The sequence below is a fragment of the Etheostoma spectabile genome, chromosome 18 (genome assembly GCF_008692095.1).
Source record: "Etheostoma spectabile isolate EspeVRDwgs_2016 chromosome 18, UIUC_Espe_1.0, whole genome shotgun sequence".
In the NCBI taxonomy this organism is placed as follows: domain Eukaryota; kingdom Metazoa; phylum Chordata; class Actinopteri; order Perciformes; family Percidae; genus Etheostoma; species Etheostoma spectabile.
Window position 1 is genome coordinate 22,017,253 of NC_045750.1, and position 25,107 is coordinate 22,042,359.

The following is a 25,107-nucleotide window of genomic DNA, read 5'->3' on the forward strand; positions in this document are numbered from 1 at the left end:
AATGGCGGGTCAGCGGAGTTACACACGTCGTGTGTATGAAATGTCTATTGTCACGGCGCTGCATTTTTATGAACCATGATATTCTGGCCATGGGTCACATCTCTCGCCCAGGTCCACCAGGCTCTGTCTCACATGCTAATACTCTACGAACTGAAGTTAGTTGCATTCCATAACTTCTTCTGTGTTTTTCACCGTGGCCGCCACGATAGCAGAGTTACCAGTGGAAACACCGGCACAAATACAAAAGGTTACAAAGGTTTTGCCTCTCATGATTAACAATATCCAGCTGTGTTAATAACAATTAAAACTGCGGACAAATGTCAGAAGTGTGGGCCGGCGCTGTTGCCGCTGTGTCTCTCCATGTTGCTATGGAGCCGTGTGTGAGTGAATGGGGGCGGGGCTGCGTGGAGAGTAAGAAGAGAGATCCAAGAGGAGGAAAAACACAGAGCGTTCTATGAATAGAATTACGCATTTAAAATATCACTAGATCACACAAATTTGATCGTGGGAAGCCAAAATCTTGATCGTGATTAAAACTTAATTAATAGTGCAGCCCTACAAACAAACACCACTAATACACAGTACTATAGTGGTGAGAGCCCATTCAGGAAAAAGGTCAATCGTCACACGCTCACATGACATCTCCATGATCACAACAAATCTGCCCCTTGCTCCATCCATCCACACACACACACACACACACACCACCACACACACCACACACACACACACACTGTTGTCCTTCTGTACCAACCCCCACCTCCACTCACTCCATCAGAATCACGCGTGTGTGACACACCCACGCTCACCCGTGCAGACGATGCGGTGCAAGGCAGCACAAAGCCATGCTGATTTGGCCTATTGAAACGTTTGTCAGGCCCCTCTGGAGGCCACACACAGATCACTGACCACTGAATAAATGAAGAACACACACACACAACAACACACACCACACACACCACCACACACACACCACACACACACACCACACACACACACACACACACACACCACCACACACCACACCACACACACACACACACACACACACACACACACACACACACACACAACACCCACACACAGGACTTAGCTGAGGGGGACAGAAGGTTGACCTCAAGGCTCTTTGCTTTTAGTTCTTTCATCTGGGCTCCTGTCAACTTCATCAGCGTCACGGGACTGCCAATATTCATTTTAAATGGGCCAGCATCGTGGCCAGGGGTACTACGTCACATCACAAGAAGATTAGGTGAGCTACAATGGCATCATTTAGGTTACGTCTAAAATTCTATATTAACATGCTATGCTATGCAGGCTAAAACAGTATGCAAGACTTTTATAGTCTTAAACCTCAGTATAAGACCAAAGGGACGTGAATTGCATATGATTTCTGGTGAAATATACATACGTTCATAACAGACAAAACGCCAGCAATCAAGGCAGCTCTGTAGCGTCAAAGACGCTTTAATACACATTTCTCCATATTTGAAATCTATGACTTTTCTCGCCTGCGACTGTTGGGCTAGTTGCTTAACTTTTTCAGCAATTTAAGAATTATTGGGAGCAATGTTGCAGTAGCGTTACATACATAGATAGAAAACATAAACAGCAAATTGAACAGTCCAACAAAGCAGCACAAGAAACAGGATGAGGCAGTGATATAGACATGTTGTAGCACCATGTCTTGTGTGCTATGTCTGGGATGATTCTTGAATAGCTTTGAGTCATCAAAAAACCAGGAAGCATCCTTGTCGGGATCTGGAGTCAGTGACTCTTATTCTCTCTTTTGTTTTTTTAAAGCTTGAAAACCAAATGAAAAAGTCAGTCCCAGTACATATCATTACTAGTGCTGTCAGTTAAACGTGTTATTAATGGCGTTAACGCAAACCCATTTTAACAGCGTCAATTTGTTTATTGCAAGATTAACCTTCTTTTTGCCCTAGCAAACTATGTAGTTTTTTTCCACATGCTGTTGCAACAACTAGTAACGCTAGAAAAACTACAACACCACACCGAAAAACATTTGCACAAAGGCGAGCTGATCCACTTTTCCATGTTGATAAGAGCATTAAAATGAGAAAAAACAAATTGGACAAAAAAATATCAAGATAGTTAACTATGACATTAATACGATTTATCACAATTTCAAATTTTAATTGTTTGACAGCACTGATTTTTACTCTTGCCAAGAGTGGACCCAGCAAACATCAGCTCATGATCCATTTACCATTCTGACCAAAACGTTGATGAACACTACATGTGGTCAACATAATTTACCATATTAGCCCAAATATACAACAATATTGCTTTCTGGAAATAATGTTTAAAGAGCTGGGTCGTAATTTTTTATACTGACATTTGCTCGTGAATGGTGTGAGAACCAGGTTCAGACTGCTCTTACAGAGTGACCTGTTGCTGGGCAGCACTAAAAGGGTTTAGTTAGCTCAGTCCAACACACAGGAGATCTGCAGTAACAGACGAGGCCCAGAACCATCCATCAGGCAGCCGAGCATTTCCACTGTAACTGAATGTCATGATGAGGAACTTGTGAAGAAAAATGCTAAGCTGCTAGAAAAAAAAAAAAAACGCTTCCACAAGTGAGTGTATGAGTATAATGAGGATCGGAATCAATGAAAGAATATGTGCTAACAGCACAGTTACTGGATTTACGCAGACTACCTTATCCTTCTAACAGGGAAATCTCTCCTTAAAGAAAAAAGGAACCCAAAAAACTCACCTTAAAGCATCAGTCTCACTGATATCATAGCTGTTGATGATAAAAGCTTACAACAGCGAATGTGTTAATGAAATCTACCACATGGAAAGACTAACATTTTCACTCTGTTTGCAGATGAATACATTTGTAGTCCTATGGTCAAAATGTGTGTCCTATGTTAATCAAACACAACATGCAGGAATGTTGCCCTGAATGTTGTCAAGACAGTGGTAATCAAGGGTGGATTTTACTATACTGTATTTTATGTACCGTTTATTAACAAAATATTTGTATTGTCATTTGTTTCTATATGTATTAGAGAAATGTCTTATAGTAATGCACCCCTTGGTTTGTGTTCTAATGTGTTCTTATAATATTTACAAAAATGGGAATGTTGGGAATGGAGAACTTTGGTCCAGATCGTAGACTGGAACTGTGACCATGAGGTAATGTTAATCTGGCTATTGTATTGTTCCCAATGTTTCAAAAATAAAGAATTATAAAATTAAAAAAAAGAAGCTTACAACAGCACAGCTGCTGAATTCATTGGTTGATACTGATTCTACCGTGGAAATTATAAAAGGCCAAGTGACTTTAGTTCAACATATTTAGAAATTATTTTCTTCTAGTTTGTTTCTGTATTTAAATTTGAATGGGACAATACATGTAACACATAATAATGACAATGGCCTCTGTCTACTTAAAATGTTTCTACTTTTCAAAAAGTATTTTTCCAAAACGTATTCCAGCCAATAGGGTATTGTTTAGGGCTGCGCTAATAGACACCTTTTACTTTCCTTAAAGTCAAGGCGGGTCACAGTAGAGTTAGCGCGGTAGAGCATCAAATGATCCCTGGAGAAAGTGGCAGCACAGACCACTGACAATTGTGATTCCCAAGAGTAAAAAACGGGTAAACAATTGCACTGGAGAATTTGCCACAACCTGCCTATCTGTATTCCCAATAGTGGCTTGGTTGTGAGCCATGAATTGAGAGTGGTTGGTTTTCTGTTTAACGGACATTAGAGCCTTTCAATTAGAGGGTTAATGCATTGTGTACTCCAACTTACTCCATCATAAGAATAGGACGCATATTGAACTCACAGACACACGGCATCACCCAGAGAAACACACACAGAGACACATACACACACAGAAACAAACACACAGAAACACATACACACAATCAGCCAGAGGGACACACCCTCCTCAGGGGACCTGCCTGGCCGTCTCCACCCTCAAAGTACAAATCTCTCACGAGCGTGTGTAAGTGAGAGAGAGCGCGCAGAGGAGGAGTTGGGGGTTGGAACTTGGGGGGGGAGGTAACGACACCACACCCCCCCACCCACACACCCCATCATTACTGTCCCAAAGAGTCCACAAGGGGACTCAGAGAGAAACACTGCTGTCCCTTCCTCCCTGTCCCCTTTTTCTTCCATCTCCGTCTCCGCTGCCACCGCCAACCCCCACCCACGGCCCCCAGATAACACCATGCAATTTGTGGCTCCCCACGCTCTTCTCATTCACTCCCTTTCTTTACTTATACACTTATATCTACATCTCTGTAGAACTGCCGCAGTCTCGCAGTATGTTTCTTACCGTGTGGCTTTCCAGAGTCGTATTAGAGATCAGAGAAACTACAGACACACCCAAAACCTTATCCCAAAAAGCTGCCTGGCTTTATCACACCCGGTTTTTTGGAACCCTCCCTTGTTCTCTATCCATCTCTCATCTTTCCCTCTGTGTATCCATCCTTTCCTTGCTCCTTCAACAAAATGACTGTGTTAACATGCCGATGTGACCACTTCCTGTCTGGCAAAATACTAACTTCCTTCAGCCGAGAGCATCTTCTATAGGCTGAAAAAAATTCTTTTGGCATCTAGGTTACAGAGGAAAACTGCTGTGAGGCTAGGTTTGTTACTTTGAACCTGCAATAAGAGGCTGATTAGCCACTTGGAGGCAGCTGAGACGGGTTGCGAACACAATAGAGCTTTTATCAATTATCAGCTTTTTCCGTTGCCATGGCAAACACGTTCGCAAACAGTTGCTTATTTGCACATCCAAAAGTGACGGAGTAACTACCAGTTACTTAGCTTCCATCTGGAAATGTTTTCTGGCCACCTGATTAATGTAAAGCCATAATTCACTCTCCTTTAGCTCGGTTTTTGGTCTCAACCGACTCCTGGGGGAAATATCTGGCTCTTTAGCTGCTAAATGCGCCACTATGTTTAACAGCTAGTCATTAACTGTGTCTGTCTGCTGTGTTTTTAGAGCTAATTCAGGAGATTTAGGAGATCATTCTTTGTGGGTCTGAGTCACTACGAGTGACCCCCCTTTCATATTGTCCCATTGTTTTCACATTGTCATTTGAGACATTTTATTACACAATAATATAGATTGTAGCCATTTTAAGGGCATTTTGCTGATAATATTTCTGCATTTTTACTTATGACATGGTTGTAATGGTACTTTTAATTAAGTAAATGATCCGAGTACCTCTTCCAGTGCAGCAGTTATTTTCCAAAGCACTGATCCAAATCCTGCCCCACACACACAAACACATACGCACCTAACCTCAACTGGGAATGAAATAATAACACACACAGGAACACAAAACCAATATACTCTATAATTAGTCAGCGGTATTGACTACCTTCTGTAAAGGCTGAAGACAAACGTGCACCGACACACTCCACTATTTCCTTTTATTTTCTTTTAGCTGCAGTTGTTCCCCACAGCCGGAGAATATAAACACACTAAACATCCGTCATCGGGACGTGTTGCTCAGTTTGATGCTCTTCAAAACATAATTACAGACACATTGGTACCTCCTAACACGCGCGCACACACACACACAAGAGCACACGCACTAACACACCGCTCCTCACCTGTGGACGTAGTGGAGCTGGTGGACGGAGTCGATGGCCAGCACCATCTCAGCCAGGTAGAACCTGGCCATCTCCTCCGGCAGCCGGTCCTCAAACTTACTGAGCAGAGTCAGCAGATCACCACCAACATAGTAGTCCATGACCAGGTACTAGAGAGACACACAGACAAACACACACAGTTAGAGAGAGAGAGAGAAAGAGAGAGTCTTTGAGATTTAAAACACCTATTAATTTACACATCCAACAAACACAGACACAACAATGCCATGAAATCAAAAAAAGACAATATAAAAAAAATGAAACGTGAACTTCAAACAGGATTTCTGCAGGTTTCACAAAGTCAAACGTGAGACCTTTTAAGACCATTATGAATGAGTATAAGACCTTTACCACAGCATCAACTAAACCTTAAATTGATTTTTTCGTAGTATCCCTAACTTGCACTTCTCCATAGCTGAAGAGAAAAATCTGTTTTATGTCAGTGGTACAATCCAAAAGAGACAAATAACACAAAAACTGATTGGTTGCAATATAAGTTCCATGTCAGTCTCATTTGTAGTCGTACAATTATATCTGGACCAGCGAAAGATGTGAAGAAGAACTACAACACCAGGGAATTTTAAAAGAAATGGCATATTGGGGTAGAAGTACGTCAAGCTCTTAAATTTCTTGTCTGGTAAAGCCAAGATGGCCATGCCTTTAATCAGGGGGGAAAGGTGAATGGTTGGGGCCTGTTAACACTTTGATCATGAATATTATGTAAAGATGCTGCATGTGGCAATGTATGTGACTTTGAAGATACACTTTTCTCATTAAAAGACTCCAAAATCATCTTAAAACATGTGTTGCTTAAACAGCATTTCTGCAAAGTCTTTAAAAAGTCTAAATTTCAAAATCAGAGTTTTAGTCCTTAAAAAGAACATTTGCTGAAGTATTGTGTTCTAGGTCTTAATTTTCCTACGCCCATGCAACACTACCCACATGCAGCGTCTTTACATAATATTCATGATCAAAGTGTTAACAGGCCCCAACCATTCACCTTTCCCCCCTGATTAAATACATGGCCATCTTGGCTTTACCAGACAAGAAATTTAAGAGCTTGACGTACTTCTTTTTATTTTTTCCTATAAGGAAAAGAAGATCAGTAATCAGGTTTCTTTTGTAATCTTGTACTGTGTTTTTGAACCAAGGCGTAAGTTATGTAAGACGTTGTAGGCTGAGGAGTGTTCTTTTGGTTAGAACATTTGGACAGAACAGTCAGAGGTAGGGCTGTGCAATTAATCCAAATTTTAATCGCAATTACGATTTTGGCTTATATGATCACAAAAACTTGGTAATGGAGAAAAAAAAAGATTATTTTGCACATTACGTATTGCAGGTAATCTCTTATTTGGTACATTCAGAACACAAGACCAAATGAAAGTATGACCAAATAAAAGTAGGAAGGAAAGTTTCCACCGTTCTAGGTGTTTTCTAAGTGCAATAATTGCAAGAACTTTGCAAAAGTCAATGAGAAATCATGTTAAATTATCGTAATTTCAATATTGACCAAAATAATCGTGATGAGGATTTTTTCCGTAATCGAGCCGCCCTCAAAGAAAGCCGCACAAGAATGTCAAACCATATCCCGCCCTTCTCACTCGCCTCTCCCATTTCTCTTACAGTATCTATACAGAGGGGTCACAGAGGCAGCCAGTACCTAAAGGGTTCTTACATTTTAAAGTTTTCCTAAAAATAGTCGGCTGGACGAGCAGTGACTGTGTATTTTTAAAGCCTTGGGGAGTGTCCAGGATGAAGCATTTGTTGTGAGAATGTGGGAAATGTAATGGCAAGCAGCCCTGGCATGTGAACTCAGGGTCACACCGAGAGGACTGTCAGGTTGGAGAGAGAACCATTGCCTCCGGCAGCCAATCAAAGTGGGGAAAGGCTTGGCCCACAACCAATCCGCAAGCTGCAGTCATTCTTTGGGTCTTCTTCATAAGTGTTTTTCGACCATGTTACAATTCTGAAGTGGTGCTTTGCTTTGCGGTAAGAAGCGTATGTGGCGGTCAGAATCTGGCAGGTCACCCAACATCACGCGGAGGTGGGTCATTCTATAAATAAACTGGCAGGTGGAGCTACGCAGTAGAACACAGTGGTTGTTACTATGGAAAGTACCAACGTTCAAATGTGCTGAAATATGAGTAGTAAGGTGGGAGGATACACAAAATATTCACTCTCTTCGAAACCGCTCCCTCATTTACTCACTCACTGTTCCCTGTATAGTGTTTGTAAAATAGTGAACTACACAGGGAATGACCAAACTCGCAGAAAACACATGGGTGTGTGACTTGCGTCAGGAGATGTGCATGTTATGTTGCGTGTTACATTTCCATTGTTTAGGGAAAAAAAAGCCCGATCCATTTTTCCTTTTCAGTTTCTGCTTCTCCTCCTCCTCCGTGTTGCATTGTGGTATACGGGAGTGAAATGTAGGGTACATCGTATATACACTCAAATTAGCAGTGTGTTGTGGGTATTTTATAGTCGACTATTTAGTGAATGAAATTTGCCACACACATTTATATGTTGCACACTATGTTCATGTTGTTAATGTGCATTGTCCCTTTTATATATAGAAATCTAAAAAAAAAAGTCTGATTCATTGGATAAGTAAAGGCTAAAAGGTCACTTAGAGAAGTTAAAATCCTGGCAGGAGGATTTCTGGACATACACTTATGATGGCTAGTGGAAAAAAATACAACTTTCTGCTCATAATTAAACCGGGCGATAATTCAATATCTGTCAATGGAATCACATAGTGATGAAATCATATATTGAGATATGGTGATATACGATTATGTTGTCTTAATTGATAAAAACAAGCACATACTAACTCAATGTTCTCGGAAAATCTGCTGTGAAACATTTTGAGGGATTGTTTGAAGAATTGCAGATTTGTTTTAACATCACTATCTATTGTTGTGCATGCATGTAAACATAGTCAGTATGTAGCTGGAAGAAATCTATAATCTATAATTACACTTTAAACTGTTCACTAGGGGTGTAAGGGATCGCCAAACTCACGGTGCGGATCACGGTTTTGAGTCACGGATCGGATACTTAGGATCAAAACAAAAAGGGGGACTTTAAATGATTTGTTAAAAATGTAATAAAAAGTAAGGAAGGCTAACCCTACCTATTGTCAATATCGATACCCACGTATTTGGTTGAAGATATCGCGAAATCAAAATTTTCTCCATATTGCCCAGCCGTAGCTCATGAATGTACACCCATGCCGAGTGAAGAGAATAGCGTGTTACCAGATTATTGTCGTCCTGGAAGGCGTAGTGCAGGGTGGTGATCCACTGGCAGTCCCCATTTACCAACACGTCCCGCTCCTCGCGAAAACACGCCGTCTAAGAAAGATGCAATAAACACGTTACACACAAGATCAAATTGTTGTGCATACTCACAACAATTTAAATCAGAAATTAGCACCTTTATTTTCAGTTGTGCAAACAAATGTGTAGGTTCTCCATATGGGAATGCTTGCTAATCTTTTAGCTTGGTGCTGTCTCCACGTCTCCATTTAGTTGACCTAGGTGTTGGCAGCACTCTATGTAAGTAGGCAAGGAGATTTATGGGAATACCGCATAGAAAATCTGCTTAGAAACATAGGGAACACTGGATAGGACTGAACAACACAATGCCATTTTGCTAAATAAAGCACATAACATTCCTTATTGAAGTACCTTGTTTTTATTTTTTAACAAATTGTGTTTTAGATACACATTTTCTATGGGCTCTTACGACAGAACATTTGGATTGTCATCATGGAAACATTGTTTGCTCAGATGCAGATTTTTTTTTTTTTCCTCATAAAAAGGTGAAATACAGGAATCGCGTGAACGTTCCAAAACAGCAGTCACATCCTCTCCAACTGCTCTGTTTTCATGGACGTCAGCGCCTCTTTGATAGTTTACAGCTGATCGTGTGTAGGTGGCTTTTTGATGACTTGTGGTCCTTCATTGCTTCTAATTTTAAGTTTTTAGTCTTGATTACAAAAGAATTTGACTTTGCTTTCTCTGAGCCATACACATGACAGTTACTGCAGTACATTTATGTATTGCCGTCATAAATCAGCCCCTCGCCAACCTTGTAGTTGTCGCCAACCGTCCACTTTGTATTAAAACGTCTTCTTTTACTTTTCTTTGACTCGTGCTCATCTTTTAGTTGGTTGGTCGTTTTAGCTGGCCTCTTTACCCCAGTAATGTGCCGATACATTTTTAGCTAAATCCAACAAAATGGCGGACTTGGTTGAAATGTAATAGAACAGGTGCAAAACAAACCTACTAAATCAATCAATTCTCATTGGCAACCGGCCAATGTGGCAGCTAGATAGACAGGGTTACCCGCCAATTGCTAAATTCACCCGGATTTGTCGGGTGGTCGGGTGTTAATTTCAGGCCCTGGTCAGGTGACAAAGGGTGGGGAAGACTTTTAATCACAGAACCATATTGAAAAAAAACAGGTGATACAAAAATAAACATTCCCTCCAATATCATGAATCATATCGCAATGTCAGTCAAAATAATCGCAGCTAGATCATTTCCTCAAATCATGCAGCCCTATTTTCTATTTTATTGAAAGTTGTTTTCTGATTGACTTAACAATGACGATACAGTGACCAGGGGTGTTATGCATATAACCGTGCTGCAGCTAACGGATAGTTTCGCACTCCTCTCTCCACCACCCTGGTAGACCTACTGTACGCTTCGGTGATTTAGTGCACACTTCACTTCCACGTCAGGCTCTCTGTGTGAATCAAATCTCAGAATATTGTTGTGGAAATGGATCAGGTTATAATATAAATCAACACCACATCCATTTATGGGTTTGTATCTTGCACACTGAGAAGGAAAGAAACTCCACTTAATGTCAGTATTTAAAATACTTCAACAGTGCTTTGATGTTGTCTGCCTACAACGACAATTACATGCCAAGTGTGCGCTGTCTGCAGTACATCTGTGGCTCCACATTGTTTCCCATGTCCAGCACATGCACACGCACACACAGACACACACAGAGCAGGGACCAGTTGTGGCCTGTGACGTATAAGGCATGAAGATTGAAGACCCTTGGGACCGACAGGAATGTCAAACTGTCAGGAAGAGGTTGATGAGAAAACCATACATTGAGCAGCAACATGTTCTGCGAGTATTTATTAGCGAAGGCCCGATTCGAGTGTGGAGAGTGGATGGTAGGGGTATAACAATTAGGGCTGGGTTATGTTAAAACATATTTAATACCTGTACCAATACCAATACTGTGACTTTGATACCGGTTCCTGGGCGATACATTTTTTTTACAATACCAATTTTATAAAACAAAAACAAAATAACAAAGTGAGCCCCATGTCTGTGTAACGTTAGACAGCCAATCACCAGCATCATTGGATTCTGGTAGAAGCATACTGCATGCTGATTGGCTCACTGACTCTGGTGATATTTGCGCCTTAGGTATTGAAATGTTATATTCAATGACAAGACACTGAGGACAAACAGCTTCCTTTTTTATTAGGGGAAGATATAAGCACGGCATGGCTAGCAGCTAAATGTCTTCTCCTGCCACAATACAAGGCAAAATAAATAGAGAATTTTATGTAAAATCATTTTTACTTTTCTATTTTTTTTTATTGTTTCAAAGTACCCTTTGAGGGACATGCACATCATTTGTTTAGTACCTACAATTATATCATAAGTATCCTGTTTACTTGTATTATTATATCAGATGTATTTATTTATTGTTGTTGTTTATATGTATTCAAATGTTTGTTCTTAGGCTTTGGCAACACAGATGGATTTTTTTGTCATGCCAATAAAGCAACATGAAATTGACAAGCCCTTTTTCAATACTCATTACTAAGGAGATAATTCGGTTGGTGCCTAAAAAGTATTGAACTCGGTACCCAGCCCTAGTAATGACACATTGATATGGGTCAATATATCAACTCAACGATCCAATATTATCGATGCAATGTGAGAATATCAATGCATATCCTCTTTGAGATTCTCTTTTATTTTGAAATTCCCACTTATATGTATTCTGTTTATTAGAGGAATAGTTTGTATATGGAAGAGCTCAGTAATAAAATTGTCAAATCATATTTTAGTTGCTTTTTGTGTCGTTGATGTGAATAGAACTGTGTTATATGGGCATATGATATCTTCTCATACGGATCACAGGGCACTGAATTAAATCAAAATCGCATTGGAGCAGACTTTAGGATATTAGAAAAATATATTATTGTCCATAGAATCAATATAATATCATGTTGTGATTGAACTTGTGATTTGCACCCCTAGAGGAGTGTAGTGAAACACTTTTTTTTTGAATGGATTAAAAGTCTAATCATCACTTTTCATCATAAGATTTCCACAGTACTGCAGCAATTAGGGGTGTTAAAATGAATCAATGTGGTGACAGACCACAACTGCTAATTGCCTAATGATGCCACTTACTCATTCAGGAAGTGTCTTTTTTAAGAGCAGATACAACAAAGCTCATATAAATGTGACTGAATTTGTTGATGAAAACCATGTGTAGCGATATATAACAGTATTGATGCAATGACGTATTGTTATGCATCGTGATGCATTGTGCTATCAAATTGATTCAAACAGGATAATCTGAACTGAATGGTGACACCAGTGAAGATTCCCCCCCCCCCCCCCCTGTTCAGTATTGGCCCTGTATCCTGGGCTGGTGCGCCCCAACAAGAGCTTTTAAAGCCGGTGAGTGATGCTCACCTCAGCGCGCTTCAGCATCTCCCACTTGTTGAGAATCTTCATGGCGAATACCTTGTCGGTGTTTCTCACTTTTACGACTGCAACCTGCGGAAAAGCAAAGAAGAGAAAGAAAACAAAAAACAAAAAACAAAGAATGTGACCCATATTCATCAAAACACACACCAATAGAAAAATACCAAGCCAATTTAATAGCTTATCCCTGAAGCAAAAGGGGGGGAAAGCCAAGATCTGCACAATGATGATTCATGTGTTATCATATTCCATAGATCCACAAACAGGAATCATACGAATAGGAGGCAAAACAAATAAAAAAAAAAAAAATCAAGTTTTCAAGGTTAATAATGATTGAAAATGTTGGGTTGTAGTAGAACAGTAAATGAACAAGAGGGAGATCATCTTAGCACTTAAACATCAATACACTGGGCACCCTGGTGGTCTGGGGCTTTTAGGCACCTAGCTTGACCCCCCCCCCGCCTTCAAGTGGATGAAAAGAACGAGTAAGAGTGCTGGGGGGAGGACTATATTGACAAAGGTCGGCTTAAGCATAAAACAGGGTGAAGTTAAGAAGCAAGAGAATAAAGAAAAAGAAGGGAAGAGTGGAAGCGGACACAAGGAGAAGAGGGGGAAAGGAGAAGCTTAGGAAAGGAAAGGACAGCATGGAGAAGAAAGGAAAGCAGAGAGGAGCCAAGGGGGGGGGGGGGGGGGGGGGGGGGGGGTCAGGGTCAGGAAGTGACCACAGGGACTAAAGTCTGAGCTAAAAGGCCACAGATGCACTCCCCCTGGGACAACACACACACACACACACACACACACACACAACTAGCAAAATCTGCCGTTTCAGAAAGAGAACTAGAACACTCCTAAAATCACTGCACCCAATGAATACTAAATGGGCACAAATCAATAGTGCATGACAGATCTGTACAGATACTGTATAATGGCAGGGTTTAACAATAAGGGTTACCCAATGACCCAGGGCAAGTGAGAGTTGGTTACAAAATAGTGTTAGTCTGTGGCAGGTGCACATATACATAGAGTTTTATGCCTCGATGCAGAGGTCCAAGGTTTGAGTTCGACCTGTGACAATTTCCTGCATGTCGTCCCCCTCTCTCACCTAGCTGCCCTGTCCATTAAAAGGCAGAAAGGCCCAAAAATATAGATACTTCTAGTCTGCTACACTGAGCTCAAGGGAGCAGTCATCCGCCGTCTCTCATTTTGTGTTTACACATTTTAAATTAAGGTCAAAGATAACAATTTACTTTAGTGTTATTTGATAAGCACTAATGAAAAGCAATTTGTATAGGGGCCAGGAAAAAGTGACTTTGAGCAAGAAGAATTTGGTTGGTGATCATGTACTGTTGATGTGGTCTTAACTATTAAAATAACAAACAAGCCATAAAAGGTGTGTGTCATTAACGATCAAACCAACCCAACAAAAATTGGCTTAAACTATTTACTTCCCCCATGTATCCCTTTACATTTTAGGCTTAAGGACACACCACACACACACACAACACACACACACACCCCCACACCCACACACACACACACCACACCACACACACACACACACCCACACACACACCACCCACACACCCACACACACCCACACACACACCCCACACACACACACACACACACACACACACACACACACACACTAAGCCACACTTAATTTAATAATTTTATAGTGTTTATTGATCCTGTGGGGAAATTATGGTTTTTGTTGGAATTCACCACACAGGCCTGAAATACACACCTGCTCCGGACCTATTCATGCACAAATGGAGAGATGTCAGAGTGAGTGGGCTGCCAGTGCTGGACCAGCACCCTGACCAGATGGGAGGGGTACGGTGTGTTGCTCAAGAGCACCTAGAAGCGACCAGGAGGTGAACTGACATCTCTCCAGCTACCAATCCACACTCCGTACTTTGGTCCGTACGGAGACTTGAACCAGAGAAATTATTTCTGGATAATGAGGCGCTGCACTGTCCAACCTCTCTATTACAATCTCACACACTAATCTGATTTTTAAACCAACTCTACCCACATGACTAAGCAATGCTTTATGATTTGAGATCTGAGAAAATTGGAGATCTTAATAGCTGTGAGTGTAGCCCTGGATTTACCACCTTTAACTGCATGGCTTTTCACACTCTGCCATTGCGTTTCTAATACCCTCTTGTGCAGTCTTCACAACATAGCAACTGCCAACTATCCCTTCACTGATAATTGCCATGAGAAACTCCCCCCCCCCCCCCCCACCAGCTCTGGCGTCCCATTTTGCCAAAAAAGGAGCTCCACACAAGATGCTGTGACAAACCCCTGCAAGCTGACAGCCAAAGCACACGTTCATGCAAACTAATCCTGGCGGACTTCTTTAAGCCTCCTTTATATTTTTGTAAAATTCTATTCACCTTTTACGGCAGATGTCCATTTTTTATTGGGCCTCTTTAATTGTTAATTGTGCATGAAAATATGCTTAAAGTAAACAAATAGAAAGGAATTTGTAGGCGCACACACACACGGATAAAGTGAAACAAACACGAGCGCCCTATGCAACAGAGGGGTCTGTAGTCTATTAAACGAGTTGGGGAATGCTGCTAATGCAATACAATGATAACATTCCTGCAGTGTTTGGATTTCCCCTAGTGATCCCTCACCAGAGGAGGAGAGGAACGGAGGAGGAAGAGAGGAGGACAGGGGGGAGTGCACTGTTCTTGGCACTGCCTGACTGTTTTTGTCCTTTTCTCTATCGCTCCCTGTCAGGCCTGGTGTCTACCACAGGGCCCAGGAAAGCCTAAGCACAGACTTTATTTCACTATTGCCGTCTATATCCATGGCTGAAAGTATGTATTGCAAGTGTTTCCTACTTGCGGTTCCTGCTTTTTGTTAGCTGAGAGTGTCAAAGTCTTCAAATTTGGTTTTATCAGTTTGGATCTAGAATAAAACAAACCACAGGAATTAATCTAATTATTCAACATGCCAAGTACTGGTCAGAGTGGCAAAGACGGACTGAAAACACGCCAGCTATCTGCTAAAATTGCGGCATAACAGGCGCCTGGGTAGCACACCTGGTAGAGCGCTTACCCGTATACAGAGGCTCAGTCCTCAAGGCAGTGGCAGAGGGTTCGGATCCGACCAGTGGCACTTTGCTGCACCTCTCTCTCTCTCTCTCATATCTAAGCTATCCTATCACATAAAAGAATAAAATGCCCAAAAAAAAATCTTTGAAAAAAGAAAAGAAAATTGCAACAGAACAGCCAATGCCAAATTTACAAGCATTTGGCTGCTGACTAGTGTTTTAAATCCAGTGTTTTTGACCCAATGCAACAAGTGCAATAATGTATAACACTGACTGGCCCATGACTCCACAACAACTATCATGATGACATACAGTACATCTTAAGCAAGGCTAGCCTTTGGAACCAGAAACTAACTCTGGCATTGTTTGTGTCGAACACTATCCACTGAGCACCATTTGGCGTGATTGTGTCGGTGAGGAGTCCTAATCGGGGCATTCTCAGGGGCTGGGTGCCAGTACACACTGGCCCATTCATCATCAGACGGGCTCCACAACGTCACGCACCTGCACCATTTCTCAGCCTGCTGCTGACAACGGGAGGATGAAATCAAAACATCCTGCACTCATGATCTCTCGCCTCCCTTTCTGACTCCCAATGATTTTTTCTTGACTTTGTTTTCCTGTGTCTGCCCGTCTGGGTGTGTCCCTTATCTTTGTCTGTGTCTGGTTGACTCCGTCACTGTCCTATATCTCAGTCTCAGGTCTGGGCTCAGTTTTCAGTCAAAGAAATCATACCCTTATACATTTTCTTGAAACCTTCCAAAAATACACTTTTTATAGCTTGGTCTGAACTTAGGCTAGATGGCTGTTACTGCTGTCATCCAACTGGAATATCATCAGCCTTCCTAACTTTTGCATGCCTTCCTAACTTTGCCAACAAAATTTGAAAAACTGTCAAATGGTAGTAGCGCTTACAAACGTGTGTTTGTTTGTCAGACTGTTGTAGAGAACAATTTCAGCAAGTCTTGCCTTAATATGATTCATATTTCAAATGAGCAAAGGAAAGAGAAAGATGATGCAAAGAAACTGTAATTGCAGTTAACAAGTGCAGAGTGGTGGCCAGACAATGCACAATGGAATGCACTTTTCTAGACCAAGGACCCAATGAAGAAATAAAAAAAATAAAACAATAAACTAACTGCCAAAAATAGGGCTGCACAATAGGAAAATGGGTATTACTTGTGATAAATAAACATATTAAAGTGTACCCAGTTCTGCCTTTCTGCGGCTTTCAGTATTCTTATTCAATAAAACAAATAGCTTGTTGAAATTGAACATTGAATTGAAGATAAAAGGCACAAAAATGAATGACAGTTACTTTTTAAAGTGCCTTTTTCTACTCATATATTCTTTCAACACAAAAAAAAATCCCGATATGTCGCAACCTTTCGCATTGTGTATATAGTGCCACTTGATATTGCGATGACGATAAAAATACGATATAATGTGCAGCCCTAGCCAAAATATCCCCCAAAACAATAAGCCGAATATTACAAATTACAGCCAAATTCAATTTCAATTTCTACAAATAGCTTACTCGCTCATTGTCTCTGTTGCCATCTCAATGAGGAAGAATGGTGCTGCTCATACTCAGACATCGAGGAAGCAATGTCTGTCAGTTTTACATGACCCGCTGAGCAAATCTAACATAAATTGGAGGTGTCAATGTCGTAAAACGGTCAGATTAATTGTACGAAAAAAAGTACGACAACACAGAAATAACAGCCAATTCAAATAATGTGTGAAATTACAAATGAGTTTATTTAAAATTGAAAACACCACATCTATGCATCTCACTATTAGGCTTTGTTCGTCACGGCAGACAGTTTGAGAACCACACGTACCATCAAGTGTCCGTTCTTTTTTCTTTAGATTATGTTTTGTGCATTCGAGGCATTTATTGAGAAATGCTGCACTAAATAAAAGCTGTGCAAAAATGTCAACTACAGGGCAGCCACTAGCACACCTGGTAGAGTGTGTGCCCTACATAGGCTCAGTCCTTGCCAGCGGCCTGGGTTCAAATCCCACCGCGGCCCATTGCTGAATGTCATTGTCCCTCTCTCTCTACCGCATTTCCTGGCTCTTTTCAGCTGTTCTAATATAAAGGAAAAAAGCCTTTAAAAGAGCTTTACAGGCGCCCAGATAGCTCAGTTGGTAGAGTGGGCACCCATACATAGAGATTTACTCCTGGATGCAGCAGACCCGGGTTTGACTATGACCTGCGACCCTTTGTTGCATGTCATTCCCCCCTCTCTTTCCCCTTTCATGCCTTCTGCTGTCCTTTCAAAATAAAAGCTGAAAATGCCCCAAAAATAATCTCATCCGGATGTCTCTCAAGCCCTTACTGGCACAGCTGACTTGGTGAAAAGGCAGTGGAATGTTTCCAAAATTCATAGATCACACCACATTGCTGAGCACGACACACACACGCACGCACGCACGCACACACAAGCATACAACCAATCCCTGCATTGACATTGTACTGCAGCTACATGCTGGCCACTATGTCAAAATCTATCTCCCTCCATTAACCTATCAATTTCTCCCTGTTTCTCTCCACCTATCAGCTTGTTTTTTAAAGTTTTAAAGGCGTTATGCAAGAGTCTTGGCTGAGGACCACAATACCTGTCCCGCCAACATTCCTTGGCTTTGACATCATTACCTGAAACCCAGTGACAAAAGTATTTTAACCTCCATACTGGCACAGATAAAAGGCAAAAACTTAAAGAAAACATGTGAAGTCCACACTGGATAATTTCACTGGCATTAATGCATGTACCGCTCATAGGTTAAATGTGAACAAAAAATTAAAAGAAGTGTTTTCAAGCTGCAAGTCGAGTCATGCTCATGCAGCAGACCAATACTAGGCACTGCTGCTGGAATGCAAAACACTCTTCCTTTTTAGAACTCATTAAAGTATAAGGGGACAGAAGATTGTAGCCTGGTGCTGCCAGGTATTGTCCCCGACATCAAACGGTAAAATCTTTGTCTTGAGGAAGAAGATCTATATTTTGATATTTTCTCCTATCAAAACAAACAAGTAGACAAAATAACAAACACTACAAAATGCTCCACTAGGGGACCAGCTCAACACCTCCTTCTTGTACAAATGAGGGGGGAAAAGGGGGAAACCAAATTGCAGGTTCTCAACTTGTGTGGTAAAGGATAGCTGCATGGTTAAGTAGAGTGTGAAAACCAGAAGGTATATTACCTCTCCAAACGCTCCTCGACCAATCACCTTGAGGATCTCAAAGTCTTCCTTGTGCAGGCGCATCTGCTTCACTTTGGAAGTGAAGGGTTTCGCTGTAGAGAGAAAGAAGACGCACGGTTAACAACAAACAGCCAAATGTGATGCTGAAAGGACTCAAAGCAAAGAAAACAAATACATAGTCTGAACACAGAAGGGGCACAAGTGTCGAACCATATTGATAACAAGATGAAATATTTCCGGATCTGTCTGACCCAAACTGGCAGGTGATTGATCGATCACGTCCTCTTTTGGTCTGCCAGTTAATCAGAGCAGGCCATCACAATGTCAGGATAAGAGAAACCGTCCAAAACCCCGACGTTTTTACCAGTCGGGGAAATAAAAGAGCCGACAGCTCAATCTGTCTCTGACGTGTGATGGGGGGGAAAAAAAGATGTTGGCAGGACATTAAATCAAACGAAGCAGAGGCAAAAAACTGCCAAAAAAACGGGCCGATAATCAGTCCGTCCCTAATGTTAAGCGAATATTTGACTGTCCGTCAATTTAACACTCAGGGCATTCTACTGTAACTTCAATAATTAGTTTGCAATCTGTACCAACAACGTTATCTTTGCTTCACCTGGCTCTACTCTCCTCTGCACCGTGTGTGTGTGTGTGTGTGTGTAGATAACCAGGAAGGCTACATTGCCTGCTTGCCTCATGAATACATTGTTCTGTAGCCTATACATTAATTATTACAAAAATAATCTTTAAAAAAAAATGAAAGTAACAGGTAATAAGACATTATGACGGTATTTTTACGCCCCTGTCCGCCAAAATGACGAACAACGAGAAAGTCTGACGCAACGTCTGAGTCGGACACCCAGTACCCAAACTCAGCATTGACTTGAAGTTACTGAGGTTAGTTTTAAGGTCATACTGATCACTTGGACTATCATCAATGATTGGGATCAGACAGGAGATGGAAGTCAGTGCTCTAACCAATTACATGGGGAAACCCAGACTACAAAGCACATGTTCATCTTATCAGAAAACCCGCCAATATCCACTGGTGGAGTTGAACAAAACTGTTATGGAAGGGGTTCAGATATGTTCTGTGTCAGGTGCCCAAAATGAGAAAATGCAACCTTATCTTATGAGCCAGGCTTATGGAAACATACTTGTGCCACTATATTCCCATTCCTCATAAAAGGCTGTCATGCCATTTTTAATGTACTTCATCAAAGTGTCAGACTACCTGGACTTCTCTGTAGCACATGACACCGGACACAGGGAGGCTGAGTGATAAAGCTAGCTATTGTCAGGCCGGCAGTTGTGGTTCCTGGTGGAAAAAGGAATCGGGAGGGACCTGCGAGAGTCGCCAGCGTTCTCGCACAAAAGCTCAACAGATTCCATCTATGGCTGACAAAGTCAGCATTTCCCCCATTTGTGGAGAGCTATTCAACCACTTCCTGGTTTACATGATCCCAGCATGCCAAGCATAACCTGGATTGGCTGCAAGTTCACCAAAGTGGTTACACTGATACTCTGATAACATAGAAAAGTAAAAGTATACCTTAACTTTTATTATTTTGAAATGTTTGCTGCCTGTCTATATTTAAGCACTGATTTTTTAACAGCAAGAGTGTGTGTGTGTGTGTGTGTGTGTGCGCGTGTGTGTGTGTGTGTGTGTGTGTGTGTGTGTGTGTGTGCGCGTGCATGCGTGTGTGTGCGCGTGCGTGCGTGCGTGTTAGGGCTGCACAATTGTTTAATTAATTGCAATGTTATCTAAATCGCAATATGAACTAGTGCAACATCCAAATCGCAGGGGAGCACAATATTTGTTAAAGACAAACCATGTTGCAGCATTCTAAAATCAAGTATTGTGGGGCTGCAGAGACATCCTGTCCTACAAATCTTATCCTACAGACTAAAGGAAAAATCTTTGGTTAGTGCAGATCCTCGCAACAACAAAAAAATCAGTCATTAATTTTTTTTTTTATACCTCGAATATCGCAAATAATCCCAATATCAGTCAAATTAATCGCAATTACATATTTTCCTGTGTATGTGTGTGTGTGTACATGTGCATGTGTGTGTGCCGGAGCTGACCCCCAGCTAAGTGGACGCTGTCTGCAATCCCTAACTGGCCAAATATCATGCTAAACTCCTCTGGTTGCTGTGACTTTACAGAACCTCCAGTGTTGAGGAAAAGGACATTCTCCCACTGTGAAACGGAAAAATGGCTGCCGAAATAAAACAAACCGATCACTCACGGTTGGACAAACTCTCCCTCTCACACTCCTGACTCCACTGACAGCTGGCCTGTAATGTCTAAAACTGTAATGTCCGTTTGCAAAACTTACTAAAATAAAATAATTGAGTAAACGGCCTTTCCTCGTCTTTGTTCATGTCTTTCATTTCATTCAGCAAATAACATATCTTTCCGACCGTGACACTTTCCATAGACGTGTAGTTTCCGACTGGGAACCCGGAAATTTCGACAATTCCATGTCAAATACATACACAACATAAACTGTGCCCCTTGCCTGGCATAATGGCGGTATTGAAAGTCGGAAGAAAGCGGCACAGTTCTATTTGTGCCAGATAAAAGCAAGTGCCTTGCAGTGGGAGGTGGTAAACTATGTGGACAGTTTATTAGTGGGAAACATCCCACGAGTTTGAAAGAAGCCTACAATTAAGAAAAGAACACAAGGAGGCTAACCTAGCTTACCTTAACAAGGTGAAGGAGCACGCCAAGCCCCCTTTCCCCGAAACAGAAGCTAAGTGCGGTAACGTTACGGGCATGGATGTGTGGATGCGTAGGGCCAGCAACATGACGGAGACAACAGCAGGACAGAGAACACTACAGGCGACCCGATAGCTGGTTAGTAAATACACAGGAACACCATAAGTGGGAGGAAGCGTGGGTTAATATGTGGATTAATACTGGGATGTCTACACAGCTGTGTGAGTCAAATGACTTCAAAAAGTTTGCCACTTTACTCGAACCAAAGGTGTATTACCTGTTGATGTCTGTCTTCTTTAGTCTGTTGGCTATTTGTTGGCTGCGTGTTGTGTTGACTGTTTACATATCTGTGCTCATCATCATATGTACATTGATTGCACTGGTGCTATTGTTGAATACATACGGTATTTCTAAAATTGTATGATATTTTTGTTGAGTTATTACTACACAATACTTTTTCTGACCTTTTCGAATCCCCTGACAAATTACCCATATTACAAAAAAAGACTAAACTAATACTAAAACTAATAAAAACTAAACTAGCACACCCACTTTAAAAACTAATTAAAGCTAAACTGAATTTGAAAACAAAAACTCAAAACGAAATGTAAATAAAAACTAATGAAAAATGCAAAACTGTAATAACCTTGGTCCTGGCACACACTACTACAGACCATGGACACAAGCAGAAATACAGGAATACACAAGCAACTCCGCCGTCGCACTGACTCCGGCAAGGAACACCCGTTGAGTCATTTCATTAAATTTCCCTGCAGACAAGTTATAGAGCAGGTAGACCAGAAGCATTTAAACTATGTCTAGCAGTCGATCAGCCATGTTGTATTTTGGGAGTGTGATTCTACGGTGGCCGACAGGGGCAAACGCCCTGCAACTTAATGATACACACGCTAATAGACAAAACACAAGCAAATCAAGAAAACACCTTCATTCATTTGACAACACATGCGCAGCATTTAGCAAATGTGCTGCAAAAACACACAACACGACCAAATACACGCGCTGCAAAATACAGAAACAATGCACAAAGAAAAGCACACAAACCCCCCCAAAATGCGACAAAAAACACTAGTCTCGATAGTCTAGAACGGGGAGTGATACATGGCGTGCTGACCTGGAAAGACCCAAGAATCGTAGCCAGAAACAACATATCAGATCAAGACTACAGTACAGATGACTGGCAAAATACACTCTCAATTTAATTTACTGCACAATATTAACTACAAAACCCATCTCAGGCTATAAAGATGTAATCTCTGTGCATTTTAATATTAAAATGTCTGGTTCTGTCACAGTCCTAAGGACATGTATGACATTGTTTGATTTTATGATAAAAAAATAAATGTCTTTGATTCAGGACAGGCACGTGCAACTGCCAAAGTGTCTGGCAGACAAACTCAAAAAACTAGTCAAACGGAGCACCGTTTGGCTCGGGTCTGGTGGTCATTTCCACTGCACATCCAAGTCTTTGCAACTGATTCTCTGCCAGAGCTTGCTATCATAGCCAAACCTGACAGGCATGTTTGCCAGGGCAAAAAAATAACTAAATAATCCCTTTGGATTTATATTAATTCATGTATCAAAGCCACACAAGTGTGCTGGTGGAGCAAACAATTAGACAAGAGATTAAAACTATACGGTGGTGGTTGTTTTTTTATAGTTTCAAATCCACAATGAGGTAGCCTGGCTCTGCCCTCCTACATACTTCCACTCAATTTTCATTTTCCTTTGGTACGTCGTCTGGGTTTGCATTAGAGAGACACATTAAATCCGTCTTGTTTGGTATTTTATATTGCATTTACAAGAGTTAAATTCTTCAGAAGAACTTTTTAATGTATTGTTAATTGCCAAAATGTCTTAAATACAAGAGTAAAGCCTTGGTAAGATAACTGCACTACAAGATCTATAGCGCTTCAGGTAGCCTATATCAACATCTTTCATTGAGGACAGCCATATCAATATATACCATTATCTCAAGCGGAGGGCTCCATTAATTTATCCCTCAGTACGTCCCATAGCACTTAAATTGCCTGCTCGAGTCTTCCACTTGCATCCGTTCCTTAGTCCCTCCCACTGAGGAGGCCCGACGCAAGCAAATCATGGGAGGAGAGAGGCAACGAGCAGATGTGCTTTTAGAGGGATGAGACGTCCTTTCCTCTGAAGTGTCACATGAATTTGTCAGCTGTATGGGCGGAGTTAGCAACTCCTTCAACTGCACGGCTTCTGGGAAGGCTGCCCTCATGTATCCTCGCCTATAGCTCCTCGATGCTCGTTCCTCGCTCCTCTGGGCAGAAATAAGAGCTTTGAGACGGGCTACACAGAGGAGGGACAGAACAACTTCTGGTTCAGCTGAGGACCGAGGAGCTATCGAATAAGGGTGATGACATTCAGCCATAGTTTGCACAAACTATGCAGTCTTTTTTTGCCCCCTCACTATCAACAAAAAAAACATTATCTGCCATGAAGAGTTACAAGTAATTCCGGTAGATGAATGTACATATTAGAGACACATCTTTGGACACTGCTGGCGCTTCACATTCAGTGTCATCCCGATTAAAAAGTGTTATACTCACAGACCAGTGGTGTAGGGAAGACAACTAGGCCACCTCTAAGTAATCTAACTTGCCTTGATTTGTCACCCCATCTTCTTCATCTAAACTAATCTGACAAGGTAGGATTATTCACTGGTAGTTTTTGAACTTTATTGCTTAAAATACATGTATCTGATTCACTTCTGGTTTAACTCTTACTTATACAAGTGATAGCTAAACAGGGTGACAAGCCAAAGAGTAGGGGGTAGCTGAGAGGGAGCGAACACTGATTAGTAGCTGGCATGCTGACTCAGGAGCTCCATTAAACCAGCCACGTGAGAAATGTCTTTCATCTCCGAGCCAGGAGCCCACAGGCCCTGTCCACAACAGCAAAGCACATGCACACGCACAAGCACGCACATAGCAACATAGTTATCACTTTTGACATCAGAGAAAAATAAAATACCATACGGTGTGGTCATACTTGTTAACTCACGGGCAAAATACACAGGTAGACCTAAACATAGCAACTGTTGCTATGACGAGGTGTGGTAGGAACCCCTGGCAACGCTTGGAAAGTGACTATCCAAGCTTTAGCATGACTGGAGCTCTTTGTTTTCATAGTGGTTTTCAACACGTAGGGCGAGAGGGAGCTAAGATTGGAAAAAGATGCGTGTCAGTCACATTAATGCACTGCGTGCTTTGTGGGGAAGACATCCATCCGCAGTCAAACTATCATTACGCAGACATGAAACACAAAAAACAGTTAAAGACACACATACACATGCAGCATGTACTGTGCAAAATACACACATGTTCAGTAGTAGGCCTTAGAATGCAGTGAAACTGAAAAAACATGAGTGACGCCAGTTAATCCGCACAGCCAGACTGGTCTAGCCCAAAATGCTGAGTGCTTATCAGGCCCATCTTGCTCCATACCGACAAGAGTAGTCAGAGCCATATTTGTGTGAAACTTGGTAACTACAGGCAAGTGTGTTCACTTAGCAGCCGGCCCACAGATGACACGCTCCCTACTCACAACAGGTTGTGGCCCGGGTCCCTTCCATGCTGTGTCTTTAGGGTGTGTTTGTGTGAAATATGTCCATCTGTGTGTGTGTGTGTGTGTGTGTGTGTGTGTGTGTGTGTGT

At 41.6% G+C, this 25,107-nt stretch overlaps 1 protein-coding gene and 1 long non-coding RNA gene across 10 annotated transcripts in view; both read right to left on the reverse strand.

The window, feature by feature from the left end:
- Positions 1-25,107, reverse strand: part of cdc42bpab (CDC42 binding protein kinase alpha (DMPK-like) b) — a 95,160-nt gene that overhangs the window by 43,026 nt on the left and 27,027 nt on the right. For all 9 annotated transcript variants that reach the window (XM_032542828.1, XM_032542829.1, XM_032542827.1 and 6 more), the window contains exons 2-5: positions 18,686-18,777; positions 12,390-12,473; positions 8,901-8,996; positions 5,602-5,750 (exon numbers count right to left, since the gene is read on the reverse strand). In XM_032542828.1, the coding sequence (XP_032398719.1) occupies positions 5,602-5,750; positions 8,901-8,996; positions 12,390-12,473; positions 18,686-18,777 (421 nt within the window). The remainder of the gene's footprint in view (positions 1-5,601; positions 5,751-8,900; positions 8,997-12,389; positions 12,474-18,685; positions 18,778-25,107) is intronic.
- The window catches only part of LOC116706196 (uncharacterized), a 15,638-nt gene continuing 13,638 nt past the window's right edge, over positions 23,108-25,107 (reverse strand). The window contains exons 2-3 of the long non-coding RNA XR_004336169.1: positions 24,332-24,336; positions 23,108-23,154 (exon numbers count right to left, since the gene is read on the reverse strand). This is a non-coding gene — a long non-coding RNA (uncharacterized LOC116706196). The remainder of the gene's footprint in view (positions 23,155-24,331; positions 24,337-25,107) is intronic.